Source organism: Dermacentor silvarum, chromosome 1 (assembly GCF_013339745.2).
Source record: "Dermacentor silvarum isolate Dsil-2018 chromosome 1, BIME_Dsil_1.4, whole genome shotgun sequence".
NCBI classification, from domain to species: domain Eukaryota; kingdom Metazoa; phylum Arthropoda; class Arachnida; order Ixodida; family Ixodidae; genus Dermacentor; species Dermacentor silvarum.
Genome location: NC_051154.1, coordinates 53,398,974 through 53,420,612, shown reverse-complemented (window position 1 = coordinate 53,420,612; position 21,639 = coordinate 53,398,974). Strand labels below are relative to the sequence as shown.

At 43.0% G+C, this 21,639-nt stretch overlaps 1 protein-coding gene across 7 annotated transcripts in view; it reads left to right on the top strand.

Annotated features, from left to right (window-relative positions):
* The window catches only part of LOC119463320 (alsin), a 119,911-nt gene that overhangs the window by 14,576 nt on the left and 83,696 nt on the right, over positions 1-21,639 (top strand). For all 7 annotated transcript variants that reach the window (XM_049668133.1, XM_049668122.1, XM_049668127.1 and 4 more), the window contains exons 4-7: positions 375-484; positions 7,285-7,351; positions 18,138-18,309; positions 20,795-21,050. In XM_049668133.1, coding sequence (XP_049524090.1) covers positions 375-484; positions 7,285-7,351; positions 18,138-18,309; positions 20,795-21,050 — 605 coding nt within the window. The remainder of the gene's footprint in view (positions 1-374; positions 485-7,284; positions 7,352-18,137; positions 18,310-20,794; positions 21,051-21,639) is intronic.

The window sequence follows — 21,639 nt, the reverse complement described above, 5'->3', positions numbered from 1 at the left end:
TAAAGTCCCCTGCATCTGCATTATTTTTACATAAGTTGTCACACTTCAGGAAGCTTATTGTGACAAAAACTGTAGTCTGTAGCGCCAAACATAGCTCAGCATAGCATAGATGTTGTGTAATTGTGTGACTTTGTTTTATATGAACTGTAATTTTGTGTAACAAGTTGTTGGTCCTTTTAGGTATCTTTTTATGGCTGCTGCCAAAATGGCTGGGCAGGCACATTCCATAAATTTTGGATACCCGAAAAGCAAAAAGCTTTTCTGTTTATGAATATGTTATTATTATTATACTTTGTAAAGGTATAATGAGATTATGAGGACAGTGTATATGTTACATTGAAGAAATAACTGGTCATTGCTCTCTATTTTTTTAGATGCCCAGAAATGACCTGGTTTTTGACATTGCAGCTGGTCAAAGCCACTCTTTATTTCTGGCTGATTGTGGTGGGTCTTATCCTGTGATGTACAGTTGTGGACAACATCAGTAAGTTTAATAAAGCATTCTTTTCGACAAACAGCAAGCTGAAGGAAAATATGTATGAGTTTTAAGTTTCTAAGAAATATTACCAGAACACACTGTTTTTCTGTTTTGTAATCAGTGAGTTTATGATCAGTCATTGTAATTTTACTACCTTTTTTGTTTCTAGTGCTTTTTTATTATAATGGTTCTTTTGTCGTGCATAATTAGACAGTAGGGAGCATTAAAATTGAGACATAAACCCAGACCAAACATACGCTTGCGCAGACGGTGCAGCACAGCTTGTGTGCGTCGAAACTCTGCATGAGCATGGAGATCAGCTCCTCGCTGATATCGGCGCTCAGGCTGCCTCACGTTGGTGCGCCTGAGTGTGCCACGCCATAGCTGTTTACAAAGCTAGGGCATGGTACAATCGATTCTCAGTGAGACTGACTTATGTCATGCGAGAAAGGGCTCAGTCTTTCCTTTCTGCACTTATTGTAACAACTCTAAAAGCAAAACAATAACGTTTAATATGCTTTGATGCACTGTCAATAACAAAGTACGAAACTCAAAGCATCTATGATTGGAGCCACAATGGAAGAATATGAAGAAGCGAAGTGAGCGCGTATTATTTGTACGATGCAGACCGCCATTTCTCGCGAGGCGTGGCAGGCGCAAGGCATGTAGATGCGAGCTTGTGCGCGTTTGCAAGCGTACGTTTCGTCTGGCCTTAATGAATATTTACAAAAAGCAATGGCAGTGTATATAGCAAGAAGGTTGAGAGTAACCAAGGGAATCAGTTTTTAAAGCCACTGCCATATATTAAACCAACAGACAAAGAAGTTGAGGAAAGTATGGAGGAAATCAACTGTTTCTCTTGATATTGGACTAATCATTAAATTTGTGATAAACTTTCTTTCCTCTTTCTTAGTAAAGAAAGTGGACGAAAAAAACAAGTTTGTTGCCTTTGCATGGTGCATGCAATACTCTATCAATTGAGCGGCCGTGATGATCGTCCCTCTGTCCACTTTCTTTGATAGAATGCTGCATCTGTCATGCAGAAGTTGTGCGTTTGGCACCCCGTGGCAACTGTGTAGTCTTTCCTTCCACTCGCCTTCTCCTTTATTAAGGATATTTAGTTTACTACAAATTAAATCCTCATCTATATCAATTATTCGGTTCGCTAGAAAAAATTGTTAATTTCCTCTAAGCCTTTCTTGGCTTCATTGTCTGTTGAATTCATAAAAGCAATGCATGAATTATATAGAAGTTGCTGTAAGCCTAGAGGCTGCAGAAGTTTCTTGGCTTTTTAATTCAAAGCATTCTTTCTCTCATGCCAGGCACATTGTTGTAGATAGGTTCCTGCCGTGCCTCATGTGGTGACTCTTTAGTAAAGAAAATTGTGTGTCTAATAGTGAGGTTCGAACCAGGGTCCCCCAATGCTCTAGCATGATGCTCTACCCGTTAGGCCACAGACACATGCATGGCACAAGGGAATAGCAACCTTATCACTCTCCTTCCCTGCAAGCTAATGCTTCGAGAGAGTTGGTGCGTGCATCATGTGGCATAGCAACAATTTGATTGTAATAGCAAGAGTGTGCTAGTATCGCCACCTTTCCCTTGTGACAGCTAATGCTTTGAGATGCTATGTAACATTGTACCGCCTTTACGATTTACCAAGTTTATCCACTGCACTACTTTCGTGATCGGCGCAGGTCGTAATATTGCTTCAATGGAATACAAGAGATCAGTCATCGCATTGGGAATGCTCAGATAAGAACAAACTGGGTGGTCTATTGACAACTTTTTATTTTTGCAAACATGTTTTTACGCGGTAAGGAAATGTGTCTGATGAAAGGAATCCACCTCGGTTTTGTGAAATGCCCCGTAGCTTTTCTACAAAATAATGGTACATCACTGAAAGTAAAAAATTGCTTTGTTGAGAAAAGCAAATTAAGCAAATTTGAAGGCCTATGTTACAAGACTTAACTTTTGCTATCGAGTAAAGTTCATTATGGTAATTGAACATCACTTTGTCTAAATGCACACAGAAGCTCAGCTCTTCGTGGCACAAAACAAAATAGAAACAATGTGGCAAAGTTGGCTCCAGGAGAAAGCTTGTTTTAATTAGGTGAGATTGAGTGGCTTAGTAGAGCACTTACCAGGGTTCGTACACCTTGAAATCCTTGAAAACCCTTGAATATGTTAAGGGCCCTTAATGCTCCTTGAATTTTTTGAAAACTGTGACATTTGAATATTCAAAGTAACAAACTCTGCATAGGGGCTATGCCATGGACACGTCTCTGGGGAAACAATCCTAGATATTTTCTTCTGAAAGTGATATTTTCCTGTTGCTAAGCAATTGCAATGTGGCGTTTCCACAGCCACTGACGGGCTTGTTTAAATCACCGTTGCCATAATGGAGCTAGATAAATCCAGATCAAGCGACTAAGCTATGCTACCATTTTGGCATTTCACTAGTTGTTTCACACCACAGTCATCGCGGCTTCATTTTCAAGGGCCAGGGTCTTGAAATGCCTTGCGGAAATTAATTTTCAGCCACGTGGCTTTATCACAACGAGTATCTTAATTTGGCTGAAGTCAGACACTTCTAACCGTCATGCGAGTAAGCAATTGAAGTCATTACAATGGGAAAGTCAACTTAGAAAAGTGACCTGAAGAGCTTGACGCAAGTGTCCAACTGAGAAGCTGTTCAGCTGCAAGAAATTGCAGCTAAGAAGAAAGGAGAAATTGCAGCTAAAAAGAAAGGAGATTTCAATATTTTTCAGTGTATGTGTACGAATAAGGTTTTTTCCTCCCTCTTTGAATTTTGGCCTTTGGCATCCTTGAAAACCTTGAATTGTCCTTGAATTTTCAGCCAAACGAGCTGTACGAACTATGAGTTGTGCAACACAATTGTCGAAGTTTTGGTGTTTCCTCAAATAACTATGCTTATTATCAAAAAAGTTTCTAACTGTAGGCTCAGCAGCTATTTGTAAATAAACACCTAAAATCGAGTGAAATTTTTGAGCTGTGAATGTTGGTATTTTTTTAGCACCATTTAAGAAAATAAAACATTCATTGCCAATTTTCATCAAAATTTGCCTAAATTCCTGTCCAGCACTCGTAATTCAAAAACAGCAAAAACATGTTGCATCATTTGGTTTAGGTTAGAAAATAACCTTATATCTCAACCTATGTATTGTAAGTAAATACTGTATATGAAATCTAAATCATATTTTTAGACGTTTTATGTTTGGTCTTAGTATAGATGACAGATGTATAAGATGCATATATATTTTTTTCAGTAACACATGAATAACAAGCAGCCGGCTAGTTATCCGAGTGTTGATAAAACGTATGTGTGATATAAGCTTTCAAATTTGCTAATCTCAACAAAGCAGCTTTTCACTTTCAGTAAGGTACCATTTTTTGCAGAAAAGCTATGTTGAATTTCACAAAGCCAAGCTGGATTTCTTTCATCAGACACTTTCTTATTTCATAAAAATTTATTTAAAAGCATTAGATAGCCATCGAACCATGCGGTTTGTTCTTATGTGAACATACCCTGCTACAGCTTAGACCACTTATAACGTAACTGCTTATAATGCAGAACTGGCTATAACGTGGCCTTTTCTGACTCCTGTTTATTCTCCCGTAGAACTCCATGTATATGCATACCGTTTATAGTGCAGTCGTGTGGTACAAAATACTGGTTATAATGTGGTTTTCGCGGGGCAATCCCACACGCAAGTGCAGTAGTGAGCGCACTTCTCAACGAGGTGCGCCGCCCGATGGGAGAGGAGAGCAGTAAGGATGATTTGCAGGAGGAGGAGACGGCAGCGCGATGCAGGTACGCGGGGCTTGCCTAGGTGACGGAGAAGCCTTTGCTCGGTCACTTATAGACAACACAACCTCTTCGCCCATGATACCAACGCCGATTGCTCCCCTAGCCAACAGATTCCAACGTTGCCGGTTTCCTCCTTTCCCATCAGAGCAACCGCACGCCCGTTTGTTTGCATTGGAGTGCATGCTACCGGTGTGGGCTTACACTTCGGCAAGCGTGGCCTCGTCATCCCATAAGCTTGGTACACAGTATTTTTGTGTTGTTCAGTGCCACAACAGCCTCGAAAACATGAAACCAGCCCATGAAACTGCTGATTTCAGAGGAATTCACCGATAAGACAAGCGCCGCGCAGTACACAGAGTCAAATCGTGCATTTTTATGCTCGCGTGCCTTCTTTTCATACATGTCTTGTGATAAATCAAGTGGCCCTTACATACAGAGCGATAAAGTATAGTAAGCTTCGTGCACGCGGGCGTGTTTACTCAATTCTGGCCCCTTTTGGGAAGAAGCGCGCTGCAATAGCAACTGCTGAGAAACATTGTCGTGGTTAAGTGGGCAGTGCGGAAATGCAGTAAAAGATATAGCATGTCTTGCCAGCAATTTAAAGGGCAAATATCATGGGTATTTTTCGGAAATTCTACCCGTCGTCTGCGAGCCTATGAGGCGGCCACATGACAGAACGACAACTGTAACACAATTGGCAATTGTGCACTGTTTATCGTAATGCACTTAGTTTAATCTTTGCAAACCTTTGCAGACGATTCCACTAATAATTTCTCGTAGCCGTCTCCAAAACAAAGATCATTTATCACAATTTAAATATGCCGTTCACCTACTAAGTGATGAGAGAGAGAGCACACAAGCGTGAGTGCCATGAGCAGTGAGAGAATGGATGAACTGCGCGAGAGCCACTAGCAATGAACAAGAGAGCACGCACAGTGCGAGGGCCACGGGCAAAGAAAGAGCACATGCAGTGCGAGCGCCACGAGCAAAGAGAGCACGCGCAGTGCGACTGAGGAGCAAACTGACGAGAGAGGAGCAAATGCAGCTCGAGTGCCGCGAACAACGAGAGAAAGAGCACACACACTGCGAGTACCACGAGCAAAGAGATCATGTGCAGTGCCACTGAGCGTCATGTACAACAAGAGAGGAGCAAATAGCATGAGCGCTGCAAGCAACGAAAGAGAGAGCATGCGTAGTGCGAGCGCCACGAGCAACAAGATAGAGAGACAGCATGTGCAGCACCATGATTGAGCGCTGCAAGCAACGAGAGACAAGTGTGTGCGCTGCTGTAACGACAACAGGCACTGGCGCGGCTACACAACCACAAAAAAGACACTTTAACATTGCGGATGCTTCTCAAGGGTGTGCAGTAGCACCGCCTAGCCGAGGTTGGGGGGTCCTCTGCATTGAACGCGTGCACATTCTCACTCTTTGGGTCTTTGGCACTTCAGTTTGTGTGCGCCCGTCGCAATGTGCATTGTCGTGAAGTGCAGATATTGTGCTTGTGACCTTTTTAGCAAATTTAGTTTGGGGCTGTTAGGCTTTATGCTCCCATGCGAGCTTCTGCCATTCCTACCTGTATGCGCACATACAAACTTGGTAGGTGTTCGCAGTAGTTTCCGCAGCTGATCGCCCAAGAAACCAAACTCCACTTCATACGTGCTGCTGTCAGTTCAGCCCGTTTGCGTGATGGATGGATGGATGGAAAAACTTTATTTTGGTCCATTGGGTCGCGCTAGTTTCCTAGCCCGAAGCGGGCCGCTCCACGTTGGGACCGAAAGGCCTAGCCTATCGGCCGCTTCGCGGGCCCGTTGGACTGCCCATAGCTGTTCATCTAATGTGAAACTAAGTAGAGCTACGTCCCACCGCTCTTCAGTGTTGTCCTTGTCCCTACGTAACGCGGAGCAACGCCAGAGCATATGACTTAGATCTATGGTGTCGTTGCATTTATCGCATGTCACATGCCCAATTTTCTATGGGTACGAGCATATGATGGGCGACCTTCCTGCGACGGCATCCTGCCCAGCACTGCTGCCAGCTACAGTACGCCTTGTCGGGAGTAGCTGACCAAAGTTGCAGTTTGGTGCCAAGTCAATGAAACGTGAAGCAGTAGCTGTGTGGCACTTGGAAAGCGGAAGAACCACTTTGACAATGAAAAAGGGCACAGATGGCACTGGTAACTCTTGAATGGCAGCAACTTGATCCGTGGTTGCCATGTTCTCGACACCGCAGATTGCAGTACGTGGATCAGTCTGAGAAATTGAATGAGACACTGCACAGCGTCCAAAATTTGTCACCGTTCTATATTAGCTCTATGGAGTTGGTGGCGGTGCTGCGGGTAATTTCGAATAAGTAAGTGCGTCTGAAAATTTAGTTGATGACTTACTTTCCTCTACGTATTCTTTTTGTTTTTCTTTGTTACTTTGTTGGCTTCATATGAAAACCGCGAGTTCTCAGACATGAACCTTTTTTCAATGTTCGTAAATTTAAACTGATGAAAACATCCCGGACACATGCTTGAATTCTCAGATATGTGTGGCTGCTCTGTCTACTTGTTTTGCACATGTGCAGCCATTAAAACATTACATAAAATGTTTTGGTTATAGTGGCAGTACTACTTATAGTGCGGATAATAGCGACTCCGGCGACTTACGCTGTAAGCGGTCTATGCTTTATCACCATAGCTGTCATACTATCATCACCACCACCGTTGTCGCCATTGCACATGCACTCAAGTCGCACGTGCAATAAATCGTCTTACACGGACATGTTGTACCTTCTGGTAACACTTTGCAGAACCCCAAACAGCGCTAGATAGCTAGCTATCTGCGAATGCTCCACATAACATTGATTGCCACAGTGTGTAGGATCTGCATAGTTTTCTTGTGTAGTGTATGTGCTCGCACATTGTTTAGTTTTAGTTTAAATGTGAATGGTATGTTTATGGTGCATATATGTTGACTTCTTTTTTTAGGTGTGTGAGCTCACCATATGGATGCCAGAAGTCCAAGAAAGTCTTTCCAGTGGCAGCATTGAAAAAGGTGTTTCTTGTCATTATGTTTTAAACAGGCACTGTTAATACTTTAGCGTTATTGGATACTTTTATATTTGATATGCCCTAACTGATTTTGCCCTGTTGTAGGGCCATAGTTTGGAAAAAAACAAAAAACGAAGCCAGTCAAATGAACAGCCAGAAGTAGGGCAAGTGCAGCCGTTCTAGAAGTTACATAATTTAGGAGTGTACACAGTGTTTCTTAACTAAATTCTATATGAATAGAGCATTTTTATTAGTTTTTGAACACTTAGTAGGCTTTTCAAGTAGTTCCTAAAGAAGTGGTGTCCTGTGTAGGGTTCATTCATTCATTCAATTTATTGATAAATCACAAAAGATGCTTACAAACTATCTGGACCGATAGCCTACATTGGCTAGTGGTCGGTCCAGTGAAGAATACGTTGAACAGGTTAACAGTGCATTCATATATATGTCTACAAGTCATGAAAAAAGGAATATAACAAGGCATGCCCATAATCGCATCATTACAACATATAACAGGAAAAATAACTAGAATACACTGATGACAGCAAATGAAAAGGATTTACAAATCTTGATATTGCAAATAAAATATTTTTACACTATATCTAAAGTTTCGTGCTACTTTAACTTCTTGAAGTAGTTCATTTCAAATTTTTGTCCCATGAAATTCAATTAGCTGTTTTCCATATAAATTACAGCATGTAGGCAAATTAAAATTGCCGTTTGATGCGTGTCTAGGGTTACGCGATAATAGGGTGAAAAGAGTAGAGGAGAGGGAAAGCTGGTGCGTTTTGTTTTGTTGACAAAAAGGGCAACGTTATAATTATGAAGTGCCAAAACTGATAATATACGTTTTTCTTGAAATATAGTGTGATTAGAATTCACACACTTACCTCCTATTATGCTTAGCACTCTCTTTTGTAGTCTGATTGTTGTACTCAGACAATTTTAATTAGAATGAAAATGTTTGCATTTGTATAACAAAACAGCTGAATCCTTCTGAAAACGTTCTTGATGGGAGACGGACAACTATACTTGCCTGATATTGAATCAGTTTGGCCACACATAAGTAGAAAGCATTGGAAAGTACAGCAGAAAAGTACTTTTTTCGTTATTTCTGCGTATTTCTGCTTTATTGAGGGTTTCTGCAGAAATGATTTGCCATATCAATTATTTCTATCGGAAAGAAACATTAAATATGGAACTAAAACATCATAGATAACATGTGGAGCAGTCAGGGAAAACACCACTTAGTATGCACATCATTTCACAAGGTTTAAAGTACGCCATGTGGCAACATTGTAAATTTAGCTTGCCTAATTAGTATGTGCATTTCCAAATAGTTACCTGCTGGAATGGTTGAGTGGCTATGGCGTTACTCATGTGCAAGCTTTAGAAGAAAAGCATTGAATGAGCGTTTCTTGTGTTAACACTCATGTTGACATTAACTTGCTGACAGCATTTTGTAATGTGAGGTACACCGCTACTGGGCTTTAAGCCTTATACAGCGTAGACCACTTATAACGTAACCGTTTATAGTGCAGAACTGGTTGCAATGCGGCCTTTTCTGACTCCTGTTTACCCTCCCGTAGAACTCCATGTATACGCATACCACTTACAGTGCAGGCGCACGAGACGAAATACCGGTTATAATGCGGCATTTTCGGGAAAATCCTGTTGACAAGCGTGGTAGCGAGCATGCTTCTCGACGAGGTGCGCCCGCCAATGGGAGAGGAGAGCAATGAGAGCAATACAGAGGAGGAGCATGAGACGTGGAGTGAACAAACGAACGAAAAAAACGGCAGTGCGATACGGGCGCGTGGTGTTTGCCTATACGGCAGAGAAGCCTTTTGCACGGCTGCTTATCAGCAGTGTGCTTTGCACTGAATGCAGCTTCAATTTCTGTGTGCCCGTCGCAACGCACGTCATGAAGTGCAGATATCGTGCGTGTGACACTGTCAGCTTAAGCAGTGTTCTGCAAATTTAGTTTGGAGCTATTAGGCTTTATGTGCACTTGTGAACTTCCGCCGTTCATACCAGTTTGTGCACATACAAACTTGGTAGGCAGTCATAGTAGTTGCCGCGGCTGATCGCCCGATGAACCAAACTCCACTTCGTATGCGTTGCTGTCGGTTCAGCCCATGCACGGGAACGCATGCATAATCTCTATGTAATCATCCACGGGTATGAACACATCAGGGGTGAGCTTCCTGCAATGGCATGCCGTCTGACACCCCCACCGGCTAGGCCTAATGAGCGCGCCTCGTCGGCGACCGTAGTTGTAGTTGGTGCCAAGTCAATGAAATGTGTTACAATGACTGTACGTCTCATGGAAAGTGGAGAAACCACCTTCATAACGAAAGGGGAGGGCACGGGCAACACTCGAATGGCCGCAGCTTGGTCTGCGGTCGCCATGTTTTCGACACCGTGCATATGCCAATCAGTCCGAGAAAATGGATGAGACACTGTACTGTGCCTCAAATTTCGGTCGCTGTTGTTTTTAAAAAATTATTATTACTTTGTCTGCTTCATGCGAAGACTGCAGGTACTTGTACATTAACCTTTCAACAGTCGTAAATTTGAACGGATGCATAACTCCTGGTCGCATGCTTTGATTCTCGGATACGTGTTGCTGCTTGGTCTACATGTTTTCATAATATGTGCAATCATGGAAAATCATTGTTTTGGTTATAGCGCGGTACCGTTTATAGGGTGGATATTCACGACTCTGGCGACTTACATTATAAGCGATATACACTGTAATTGTGATATTGAAGACTGCTTTCTTTGATGGTGTTAAGGATAAGTATAATCATTGACAGGTGAATAATGCAGTGGTAAATGCACCTCGACTTTATGTGCCAGGCAATCATCTCTCATTCCCTCTGCCTTGCGTGTGCACGTGTTAGCTTCTCATATGCCAGCAAGTCATCATTGCTTGTTTGCCACGTCCTTGTGTCTGCATGTGTGGGTTTGTGTTCCCTCATTACTACATCATCTCATCACTGTTCCCCTCTGTGAATTCACCATTATCCTAGAGGGGAACAGTGCTGCTAAGTGCGGACTGTGCCACTTTTGAGGCTCTGAGCTTACCACTGTGTAATGCAGAGTATCTTTAAGCATTTCTTTTTCTTAGCTGATTGCTCAGTTTCACGCAGTTGGTGCCGTCCACAGCAAGAGAGGTGCCAGAAGGTGCTTCCGTTCGTGGAATTGCACGCAATGTGTTTTCACCAATGAGAGAGGTGTTTAATAACATGACGCAAAGCTCGGTTTCCTGTAACACCACCAGGTGGTGTTGCCCGCCACACATCATGGCTGGCAAAATCAACCGATTGCACTCATAGTATCGTAGAATTTATGCCACATCACGCTGACGGCAGCAGTGCCTTGCTCACCGTGTTGCTGCATGCCCGGCTGAGCTAGTGTATGCTTACAAAGCCAACGAACACTCGAGCATCGCAAAGGAGCGTAGTAGTTTAAACGAAAACGCTATAAAACATCCCTTATGCTGAAATATCATGGAGGAAGCAAGACCTTTTGACACCCAAGCGATTCGGAGAGTTTGAGATTGGGAAAAAACATTTGTGTTACACTCAAAAAACGGGCTGTAAGTTTTTTTGTGTAGTCTAATCTCATTGAAGTGCCTGTGCTGTCCCGACATGCACCATCTGCACTTGCCACTGCAGTGGCTCTTGAAGTTTTGTGCATGATCAAGTAATAGACAGCGCCAGAATATACACGGGACCAAACGACGAGTAACGAGACAGACACAGGGCGCACTAACAACTGAAGGTTTATTCACAAAAAGCGCAGAATATGTATACTGGCTGAACATGAATAAACACAAAAAAGGAAACTGTCACTTGCATCACATGGCCAAGCCTACTGCGCGCGAAATGGGGATCTAGTAAGGAATCTGATATCCTTATCCGAGAGTATGACGGAGGGCATGCTAACACAGGACTCATCCAGCTTTTTTATTTCCAGGGCTTCAACAATCTCCCTTGTTAGTCTGTCTGCTGATTTGAACATGATGCTGGTATTTTCCATTAAAGCAGCGCAGCCGGAGTCCCTACAATGAATGCCTAGATGTCCTGATATTGTCTTTGTTGTGTTGTACTTATGTTCTTTCAATCTCTCATTTAGGCACCTTCCCGTTTGGCCTATGTAAGATGCACCGCAATTCAAAGGAATTGAATAGACCACGTTTTTCGCGCAGTGCACAGGCTTATCTCGATGATTCGTTGTACATACAGATGCCTTGCTTCCTTCATTAACCGCTCTGCACATTTTTGCGAGCTTTTCCGGTGCGGTAAAAACAACTTTTACTCCTGCCCTTTCCGCTACTTTCTTCAGGTTATGTGAAATAGAATGTATGTAGGGAATGGCGGACACATTCTTCGTGCCTTGTTGTGCTCCCGCATGGTTGGCGTTATTGCCTTGCTTCTTGAGTCTGAGCATCTTTTCTGCAACTGCAGAGAGCAATGTTCGCGGATACCCCGCTTCAGTTAGGCGACGTACTTGCTCGTCGAAACTTCTTCTCATGCGATGAACGCATGATTTCTTTAGGGCATTGTCAAAGGATGAGTGAACTATACCGCGCTTTACGAGCTTTGAATGAGAAGAGTGAAACATCAAAATTGGTTTCTTTGCTCTAGGCTGGAACTCCCAGCAGACATGTTTGGATGAGAAATGCAGCCCTAAATCAAGAAAACGTAAATGACAGTCAACTGGAAGCTCGTAGGTTATTACTAAAGGTGCTAGGCACTCACTAAAGACTGAAATTATCTCGGAAGACTGCTTTTGCAGGTCTTCTTCGTCACACTCTAAGACCACTAAAAAATCATCAACAAATCTAAACACACGTAGTACATGCATGGCTGATAGGCACTGTTGCAACAGCCTGTCTAATTTCGCTAAAAAGATGTCACTCAGAACGGGAGCAATGCAAGATCCAATGCAGATGCCGTCCTTCTGTAAAAAAGTGTCTCCCTTCCATTCAACATGAGTAGAGCCAAGGTATGTACTTAGCAGCTCCAAGAACGAGCTTACGGCTATACCTGCAGCATTTTGGAAGGCCACCACCCCGTAGCTGTCTATGCAGTCTGCTACGGTAGTTAGAAGGGCATTTTGTGGTATCGAATAATACAGATCTTTGATGTCTATTGAAAAAGCACTCATCTGCAAGATTTCATTTCTTGCAAGGAAGCATACTACATCTTCAGAATTTCTTACTTTGAACGGGTCATTTATCAACAATTTGTCTAACTGCTGCTTCAAGTACAAGGATAAGGATTTTTGCCATGCTCGGTTTTCCGATACAATTACGCGCAGAGGGCATTCAGGTTTATGGGTCTTAGCTGAAAAAAACACGTCAAGACTTAGTGCCTTATTAGCACTGATAGCACTGGACAGCTTGATGAGATTTAGCCTTTTACACAGATTTAAGGCTTTGGCTCTAATCTTCGGCAGAGATACATTCGCGCACTGCTTAAACGTTGAAGCTAATGCGTCGGATGCCTTTGACAAGTACATCGACTTGGGCATCACCACAAAACCGCCTTCCTTATCCGCTGGTAGTAGAGATAGTGAATGTTCTTTCAGGTAAGTTACAGTCTTACGCACTGGAAAGTTTCTTTTTGAGGATCCACAGCGAATCAGCACATCTACACCTTCGGCTGCACATCGGTCTTGCTCTGCTTCGGGCACACGTCTAGACAGTTTCTTGACTATCGCAAGGAGCTCCGGATTATTCTTCTGGGGTTCAACGGCGAACTTCGGTCCACAGCTTAAGACTTGCTGCACCGACGCCGGAATGGAAGCATCGCCTAACAAGTGAACAGGGTTTCCACTTACAGGTGTCTTCTTTGGCAGAAGACCTCGAAGCCAAGGCAGCACTTGCTGCCACAGGGCTTCAGTGGCAGAATTCACCACACGGATCCACTCTCGCCACTCGTTCCCAGCACGCTCCTTCGTTGAACTCAGCTGAAGGGATGCCTGAAGGTGGTCCTTGTAGAGGCGAGCTTGCCGTAGCCATTCTGAACGCAAAATCTTACAGACTCTGCTTCCGTGTCCTGTCGAAGGCGTAACGTAGCCGAAGAGATGCACGACTTCGGGCGGAAGGACCTTGTGTCTTATGCAAAATCCGAACTGTCTTCCACGGCAGTAGGCAACAGCGATGAGTTGCAGAAAAGATGCTCAGACTCAAGAAGCAAGGCAATAACGCCAACCATGCGGGAGCACAACAAGGCACGAAGAATGTGTCCGCCATTCCCTACATACATTCTATTTCGCATAACCTGAAGAAAGTAGCGGAAAGGGCAGGAGTAAAAGTTGTTTTTACCGCACCGGAAAAGCTCGCAAAAATGTGCAGAGCGGTTAATGAAGGAAGCAAGGCATCTGTATGTACAACGAATCATCGAGATAAGCCTGTGCACTGCGCGAAAAACGTGGTCTATTCAATTCCTTTGAATTGCGGTGCATCTTACATAGGCCAAACGGGAAGGTGCCTAAATGAGAGATTGAAAGAACATAAGTACAACACAACAAAGACAATATCAGGACATCTAGGCATTCATTGTAGGGACTGCGGCTGCGCTGCTTTAATGGAAAATACCAGCATCATGTTCAAATCAGCAGACAGACTAACAAGGGAGATTGTTGAAGCCCTGGAAATAAAAAAGCTGGATGAGTCCTGTGTTAGCATGCCCTCCGTCATACTCTCGGATAAGGATATCAGATTCCTTACTAGATCCCCATTTCGCGCGCAGTAGGCTTGGCCATGTGATGCAAGGGACAGTTTCCTTTTTTGTGTTTATTCATGTTCAGCCAGTATACATATTCTGCGCTTTTTGTGAATAAACCTTCAGTTGTTAGTGCGCCCTGTGTCTGTCTCGTTACTCGTCGTTTGGTCCCGTGTATATTCTGGCGCTGTCTATTACTTGATGATGAAGAACCAACTAGCCCAAAAACACGTCCTTTTGTGCATGCTTTTTTTTTTTTTTTTTTGCAACAAGCTTTCTTAGCACCTGTACTTCCAGTTACTGTCCTTCCTGTTGGGGCAGGCTTGACCTTGGCAAACTTGTTGTTTACTACTGAGGCACAGCTATGCCTTCTTGCCTTATTCTCTGGGAGTTTTTTTTTTTTTTTTTTTTTTTTTTTACTGCAGATGGACGAAGAGCTGGCACAACGCACTTTTGAGGGAATAGCTTCTGCATTCTTTTGTCACTGCCTATATGTAGTCCTAAAGTTTTCACAAAGGAAAGCAGTCAGTTTTATACCTAAAGCACTTTGTATCAATCCAGTTGCAGTTTTTGACAAGTAGTGACCAGTATGGCAGTTGTAGAATTTCCACTTTCTTCATGGCCATGCATGCAGCACTTTTCTGTGCATAAAGTGACCTCCTCGTGGTCCGGTGTTATCACCGCCTGCTCCAATACAATGCAAGCGATGGCCTTTGAGATAAAAGACACTGTGCTTCACCAGAAATATTGTAAGCCTGAAGCTTGTGCCACTGTTCTGCTGCTTTGGTGATGCCACTCTAGCAGGGACACTAAAAGAGAATAGTATGCTAAGCTGTATTAGCTGCACCTGCAATATCAACATGGCCAACCTTTATTTGAGACGAGGCTTAGTAAACCAGAAAAGATGAAAAAATGAAAGATAGAAGGGGGGCTATCGCCTGAAGTTTCTGCACCAGCTCGCTGTGATGTGCATTTTGAAAGTGTCTATTCGAGTCTAGTAAATTGTTCTTTAGTAAAGAAAGTGTACATTGCATTCTAAAGAAACCAAAGACTGTAGCTAGCAAGTTTTGAGTAGTTTCTTGCGTGAAAATGGCCCAAATATGACAAAATTTGTGACGTCACACTTGCATACCGTTGCTGAGGTTACAGCATAATATAAAACAAAGAGAACTCTGGCCTTCATTTTCTCTACTAGTTTTTACTGCCAAATAAACAAGAATGGAGTTTTAAGAGAATATTTTACCAGTATAAAGTGACTTTGAGGTGCTCTTCAGTGTCCCTTTCAGTGCATACACATCTATGGTTAGTCATGATTTCACAAAATACTAGTCTGAGCATTCCAGCTGTGAAACCACCATGAAGGTCTCTAGTGAACCCCTGCTTTAAGTTCTTCACAACACATGTGCCAGAAGGACTGTCGCATTCACACAACTGAAACATGGAAACCTCAATCTACCAAAATTCCCTATTTAATAAAGTTTTCAACTGCATATACAATTTCGGTAAATTGAAATTTATTTACTTTCAGTGCCTCTAACCTCTCTCATAGTGGAAACATTGTTAGTACATATATATGAAAAGACTTCGATATGAGAAAAGAAACCACACATACATTTTATTAGCATTGTAAGCTGTCAAGTGTGTGTGCCTGTGTGTGTTTTCCATTCTTCTTGAGAGTGGTGGTTATAACAAAGCTTTTGATCACCCATTCTTATTTATGTTTTTTGAATGCAGTTTCAATGCAGCTTTAACAAAACAAATTTTCTATATTCAGTGCATATAGGGGAGAAAACTATTATTGCCTCAGCCATTTATCAACCAATTTAGCTTTTGAATTTTCTGAAATTTTGGGTGAAAACAACATCCGCATCACAGCTGAGCACCTTTGTAACGAAGTGCTCGGGACCTTCAAAGTTCTTCGTTATACAGGTCACTTCATTGTAAAGGTCTCACATGTTACTGCTCACACTAAAGCAGCCTAAGCACATTGCATAAAAGAAAGCCTTTATTTATGTGATTTCAAGAGCAAAATCGACTTATTTCAAGTCGCTAAACTTTTTTGTGCACACTTTGACTGCAGCCAACTTTATTGCACCGAAGTTCACAGCATGCTTAGCGGCAAAATGCAGGAGCTGCAGATTTTCGAATGCCGTGATCGCCTACGCTTACGTCAAAAACCTTCATTCGTATACATTAGCTTCATCATTGTTGCCTTCATTGACATTTGTGTCCCTTGCGCCCTATCTGGCTTTAAAGACATCGTCGGTTGTCAGTTTTACATCATCACGTCATCATCAACTGTGATGTATCTGTCAGTCGTTGCACCCGCTGATGCGCTGAACCAAGCAATGTATGAGTTGAGCGATTCCTGGAGCAGTGGAGCAGGACTAATGGCATCGGCACGCTCTTCAGTTGTGTCGCTAGGGCTGCTGTTAGTGCTAGGGCAGAGCACACCTTGTTGACGCCTGTGGAGGACAGTGGTGGCCCTGCTGTAAAGCCACAATTTGTTTTAACTAAAGCACCAAATCAGCCATTGAGGACGCCTAAATTTCTTCATTGTACAGGCAAATTTATTGTAGTTTTCTTCGTTGTAAAGGCGTTCACAATACATATGAAATATAGGAATTCGACTGGGACTTCATCAGTCCTTCGTGATACAGGTCATTTCGCTATAAAAGTGTTCGTTCAGAGGTGTTCGACTGTATACCCTTTAGCAGGCCTTATGGCATGTCTGCATCCCTGCCCACTTTTGAAAGGTCGCTTCATTGCATTGGCATAAGAAGAGTAATGACAAATAAGCATCATTTTGAGAGGGGCCATTTAGTGCCATCTCTGTGCACTTACATTTGGGAGAAGGATGAAGCTTCTTTATATCACTAGCAGCAGCAGCAGCAGCAGCAGCAGCAGCTCTGCCATTGCCTTGGTGTCATTATGGCCCCACTGCCATTGGTGATAAGGGCCTGCTCGAACCACAGTTGTAACAAGGTTATCACCAGTGGTGTCGTGTCGGACCAACAGTGAAAACATTGAGAGTGCGTCAAAAGGAATGGGATACAGTCAATTTCAGTGCCTGATCTCTCCTATAATATTCTACGACAGCCCATGCATAGCTGTTGAAACAGTTAACATCGGGCGCATGTGTCTCGGAAACTCCAATGTTACAGCCAAGATTAAAGTTAAAAGAATTTTAACATCATTGGCTTTAAATTAGAGCACTGCACGGGCTCGGGCTTACCCGAAAGGCCGGGCCGGGTAGAGGAGTTTTTTCACGGGCTCGGGCACGGCGTGTGCTTTTTGACTCGGGCCCGGGCCGGGCTCGGGTTTTTTGACGCGGGCCCGGGCCGGGCTCGGGCTTTCTGCGAGTTATTCTCGGGCTTCTCAACTCTGAAAAACATGTATTTTTCGGTCTCGGGCCGGGTTCGGGCCGGTTTCGAGTCGGGCTCGGGCCGGGCTCGGGCTTAAGGTAAAGGGGTGGCGGGCCGGGCCGGGCGGGTAACGTAGATTATTTCCGGGCCCGGGCCGGGCCCGGGTCTCGCCATAAAAGTTTTGATCGGGCTCGGGCGGGCCGCCCAATGTGAAAACGGGCCCGGGCCGGGCCCGGGCCGCAAAAATCGGCCCGTGCAGTGCTCTACTTTAAATGCATGCTCAAGGATCTTTTCATGACTTCCTGCTGACAAAATAAATTTTTTCATGATGTCAATGGATGCTTTCTTGGGTGTCCAGATATAACAAAAATGTGGACTATAAGAAATTAAATTTGGAAATTGCATTTGTTGTAATAGCTTGACTGTATGTGGTGGGCTCTGTCATGCATTTCAGAACATGCCAAGATTTTTAGGTTCAAACTTCCTCTGCAGTTGGAGTGGAAACTGCAATAAGCTTGAACATAGTTTTACGAAAGGGAGATCCTTCTGAAGTGAACTCTCGTCACCTTACCTTATCTTGTGTAATGACACTATTGGCTTTGCATGAATTATGTGGATTTGTAGCATGCTGGTTCTCAGTATGTGTCCTTTGTTACGAATGTTACTTATTCATATTTTGTTTTAGGGTGGCCTTATTACTAGCGTTTTTGCTGGTGGACCTTCTTCTGGTTGCCTGATTAATCTGAAAGAAACAGATGAAGTTCAAGCACTTTATGAGTTTGGAGCATCAGAACGACGTTGCCTCAGCAACCTTTGTGTAGTTCAAAACAAGGTTTTTCTCCACCTTATGAAAGACGGTATGTGTTTTCTATTTTGCATCAGTCTTGTGTGAGTAATTGATATGGGCTGTGACTGCGCATAGCTGTCCGTACGCGGGCCATGCGCCTTATCTTCGGGTTAGTCTGCAGCATGTGCAAAGGTAGGGTGAGCTGAGATTGTGCCTTGGTGCGCATTGTGTTCCCACGTGTCTAGTGTTAGCGATATTTCAAGTTTGTGAGACACGGTGCTAAACGTTCGCTCACGTTATGGCAGCAAGTGTTCGTCGTCATCGAGTGAGATCTGTCCATGTTGCCTGAGTGCGCATGACACTTATAAAACTATGAACTTTACTTTGTGTAGTGGTCTCATTGCTATCGCTATCAATGCTCCACCTTTCTGGTGAAACTGCAACATTTTTTTTATTCTGGTAGCATTTATATGGACACACCAAGCAAATTTTTGCCATCATCGTTGCTGGTGCTGGCCTTGTCGCCATGAGGCTCCGCACATATTTAGGCATAAGTATGTTACATGCTTATCTATGCCATATATGCGGGTTAATTGCTACACTATTCAGTCACTAATGTTGCTCATACCAGGTCTTGCGTTCTTGACTAAATTATTTCTCAGAATTTTGAGAATGGCAGCCCACAAACAAATGTCATGAAACATAATATTCCCAGTGCATGCCTTTTATCTTGAATCTTCGCAGATTATTAAGTATTAAATGTGCAAAACAATATCAGTGCTCAAAACTGAAAATGATGCAATTTAATACTACGGTTCTTTACAGGCAGCGTAGTAGCGCCTGTACGAGGTCATTACAGGCCCTACATGGCATGTTGAAGCTTTTAAGGGTGCCAGAAATCTTGGCGCACCCACGTATGTCGCGTCCATTTTAGTTGGACCCGCGTATAGTTAGAACGCTGTCCGAGACGTTCAAGCGCAACGCTATACTTTGCTGTCTCAGTCAGTGCTTCGCCCTTTGGGCAAAACTGCCAATTTTTTCTTGGGACGAATATCCGTACCTTTTACACTTACATTATTAAATTATGGGTGCCATCTGATGACGGCTGTGGGCACTAAGTGCAATCAGCCATGGCGTCCCAAGATTTACGACGATGCGCCACACAACACACGCAAATCTCAGACGCCATGAGCCACGCAAATGCATTGGTTTTGCCACAATGTGCACTGCACGCGCTGGCACTCATAACCGTGCTATTATGGCCCGACCTTCTTGCAATTTGTTTATTAGTGCTCACTGACAAGGTACTATACACCAGAAATGTGAGAAATTGTGAAATTTTTTTACTGCTAAAAATTTTTAAACCTTGCATTAACAAAATTCGCGATTTAATGACGTTTTTTGCCGCAAGTACAACTTCGTTATATCGAGGTTTGTCTGTAAACCGGAATATAGGTAGAGATACTTTTCTTAAAAGAAAGCTGCTAAAGTTACCCCTCGGCTTATATAGTGGTCTTATAGGACATTGCGAGTCGTCGTCTGGCCAAGTAAAGATCAGAGGTTGACCTATATTCCAGTTTATACGGTAACCGCAGTTTTTTGTACACAGAGTTAAGTGGTTACAGGGGTGGCCTTTGCATGCTTTTTCTCCCGCTTTGTGATTAACGTGGCCTAGACTTTGCCATGTTTTTGCATCTCGCATTGCACTGTGGGGCTAAAGGTGTTCAGTTACGAAGCACTTTGACTTAAACTTCAGCAGGAAGTAGTGCATGGGAGGACAATAGAAGTGTGACTATGATGAATCACTCACAAAGAATGAAAAGGCAGAACTTGAAACTGTGAATCACATATTTGCGCACTTTATGTTAATTTCTCTGTGTATATTTCACTGGAACAAAGCCTAAATCAATGGGCTGTTCACACTGTGCTAATTGGCACGTGAATGTATTATAGGGAAACATAAAGTGGAAATTGGGCATATCAAGGCCAGTGTTGAATACGATGTGAGAGAGAGAGAAATAACAGTTCACTTTTGTGAGTTGTTGGTGTTGTTAGTCCACAGGTGCTTGCTATATTTGAGACACAATTCCATTGCACATATACAAGATTTGGCTTTTATGCTGCCTTTGTTTGCAATAAGAGTTTGTTGCAAGCAGACAGGACTGAACTGCTAAGAGCTCCCTTTAATAGATCATTTCTCTCTGATAGGTTGCAATATACATGGCTGGCTACTTATTTGTTCTAAACAGTAACACCTCTGCATAGCATAGATCATTAAAATACACTATAAGCGGAAAGATGAGACTGAGGATGCTTAAACTGAATTTGGCGAGTGGTCATGCAACAGTACTTCAATAGAGCCAGTGATCAATAAGACTCAACAAGACTTGTTGCTGGGCTGGTTGGTTCATGGTATAAAGTAAAATAACCCTTGGCTTGATCACTTTCTTTAGCTAAGATTAATTACCTGATATTAGTAGCAGTGGTGGCGGTCTGTCTTGCATTTCACTGAATAATTGTACACTTGTAACCCTTTGCTCCTTGTCCTCTTTCAGGCAGCATAATTGCTGACATTCCAGATTATGCTTGCAAGCCACTGAAGAGTGTTATAAGCACAACAGAAATGCTTGTCTCACTCCTATCTGCAAATGCTTATGACTTGACCTTGCTTTTGCAAAGTGGCCACTTTTCTGGTGCCCTCTCAATATTGGAGAAGAAAGACACCTGGATTGATGCCTTTTGGTCTTACACTAAGGCAGTCACTGATTTTTTGGCTGTTGGAGGCTTTGCATCACTGTCCAGAATGCTGGTGTGAGTGAACACATCATTACTTTAAGCTTGTAAAAAATGGCTGAAGCCCTTTGCTTTTGCTACTCTGTGCAACTTGTTTTAGTGGCAACCAGATATGTAAGCACATTAAACATTTGCAGTTTTATTAGGTACACCACTTTTGTGTCTCAGCATATTTTGTATTTACGGTTTCAGCCAACTTTGTCAGTGTTTTTAGTAAGTACAGATCAAATTGCATCACTTGTGCATAATGATGAAGCTAACAGTCACTGAAAAAAAGGAGAGCATAGATGAAATGTTTTTAATTGTTGAGGAGCATGTTTTTGTTACATAATTGTTGCAACAGAAGCATATTTATGGCAAAAAGGGACAGGAGTTCTTTTTTTTCATATTTGCATAAAAAGGGGAAGGGAGTGAAAGTAGAAGCAAAGTCCACCCACCAGTAGTGGGATCCACACCCATATACTAATTGAGTTTTGCTGATGGCTGTTGACTCCTGTGCCTGTCTTTGGCATTTGTGTATGTGCGTGTATTAATGAGCTTTGGGGGAGTAAACTAGCACCATTCCAGACCATGGCAGTGGACCTTAATGTCCTTGGTAGTTACCTTA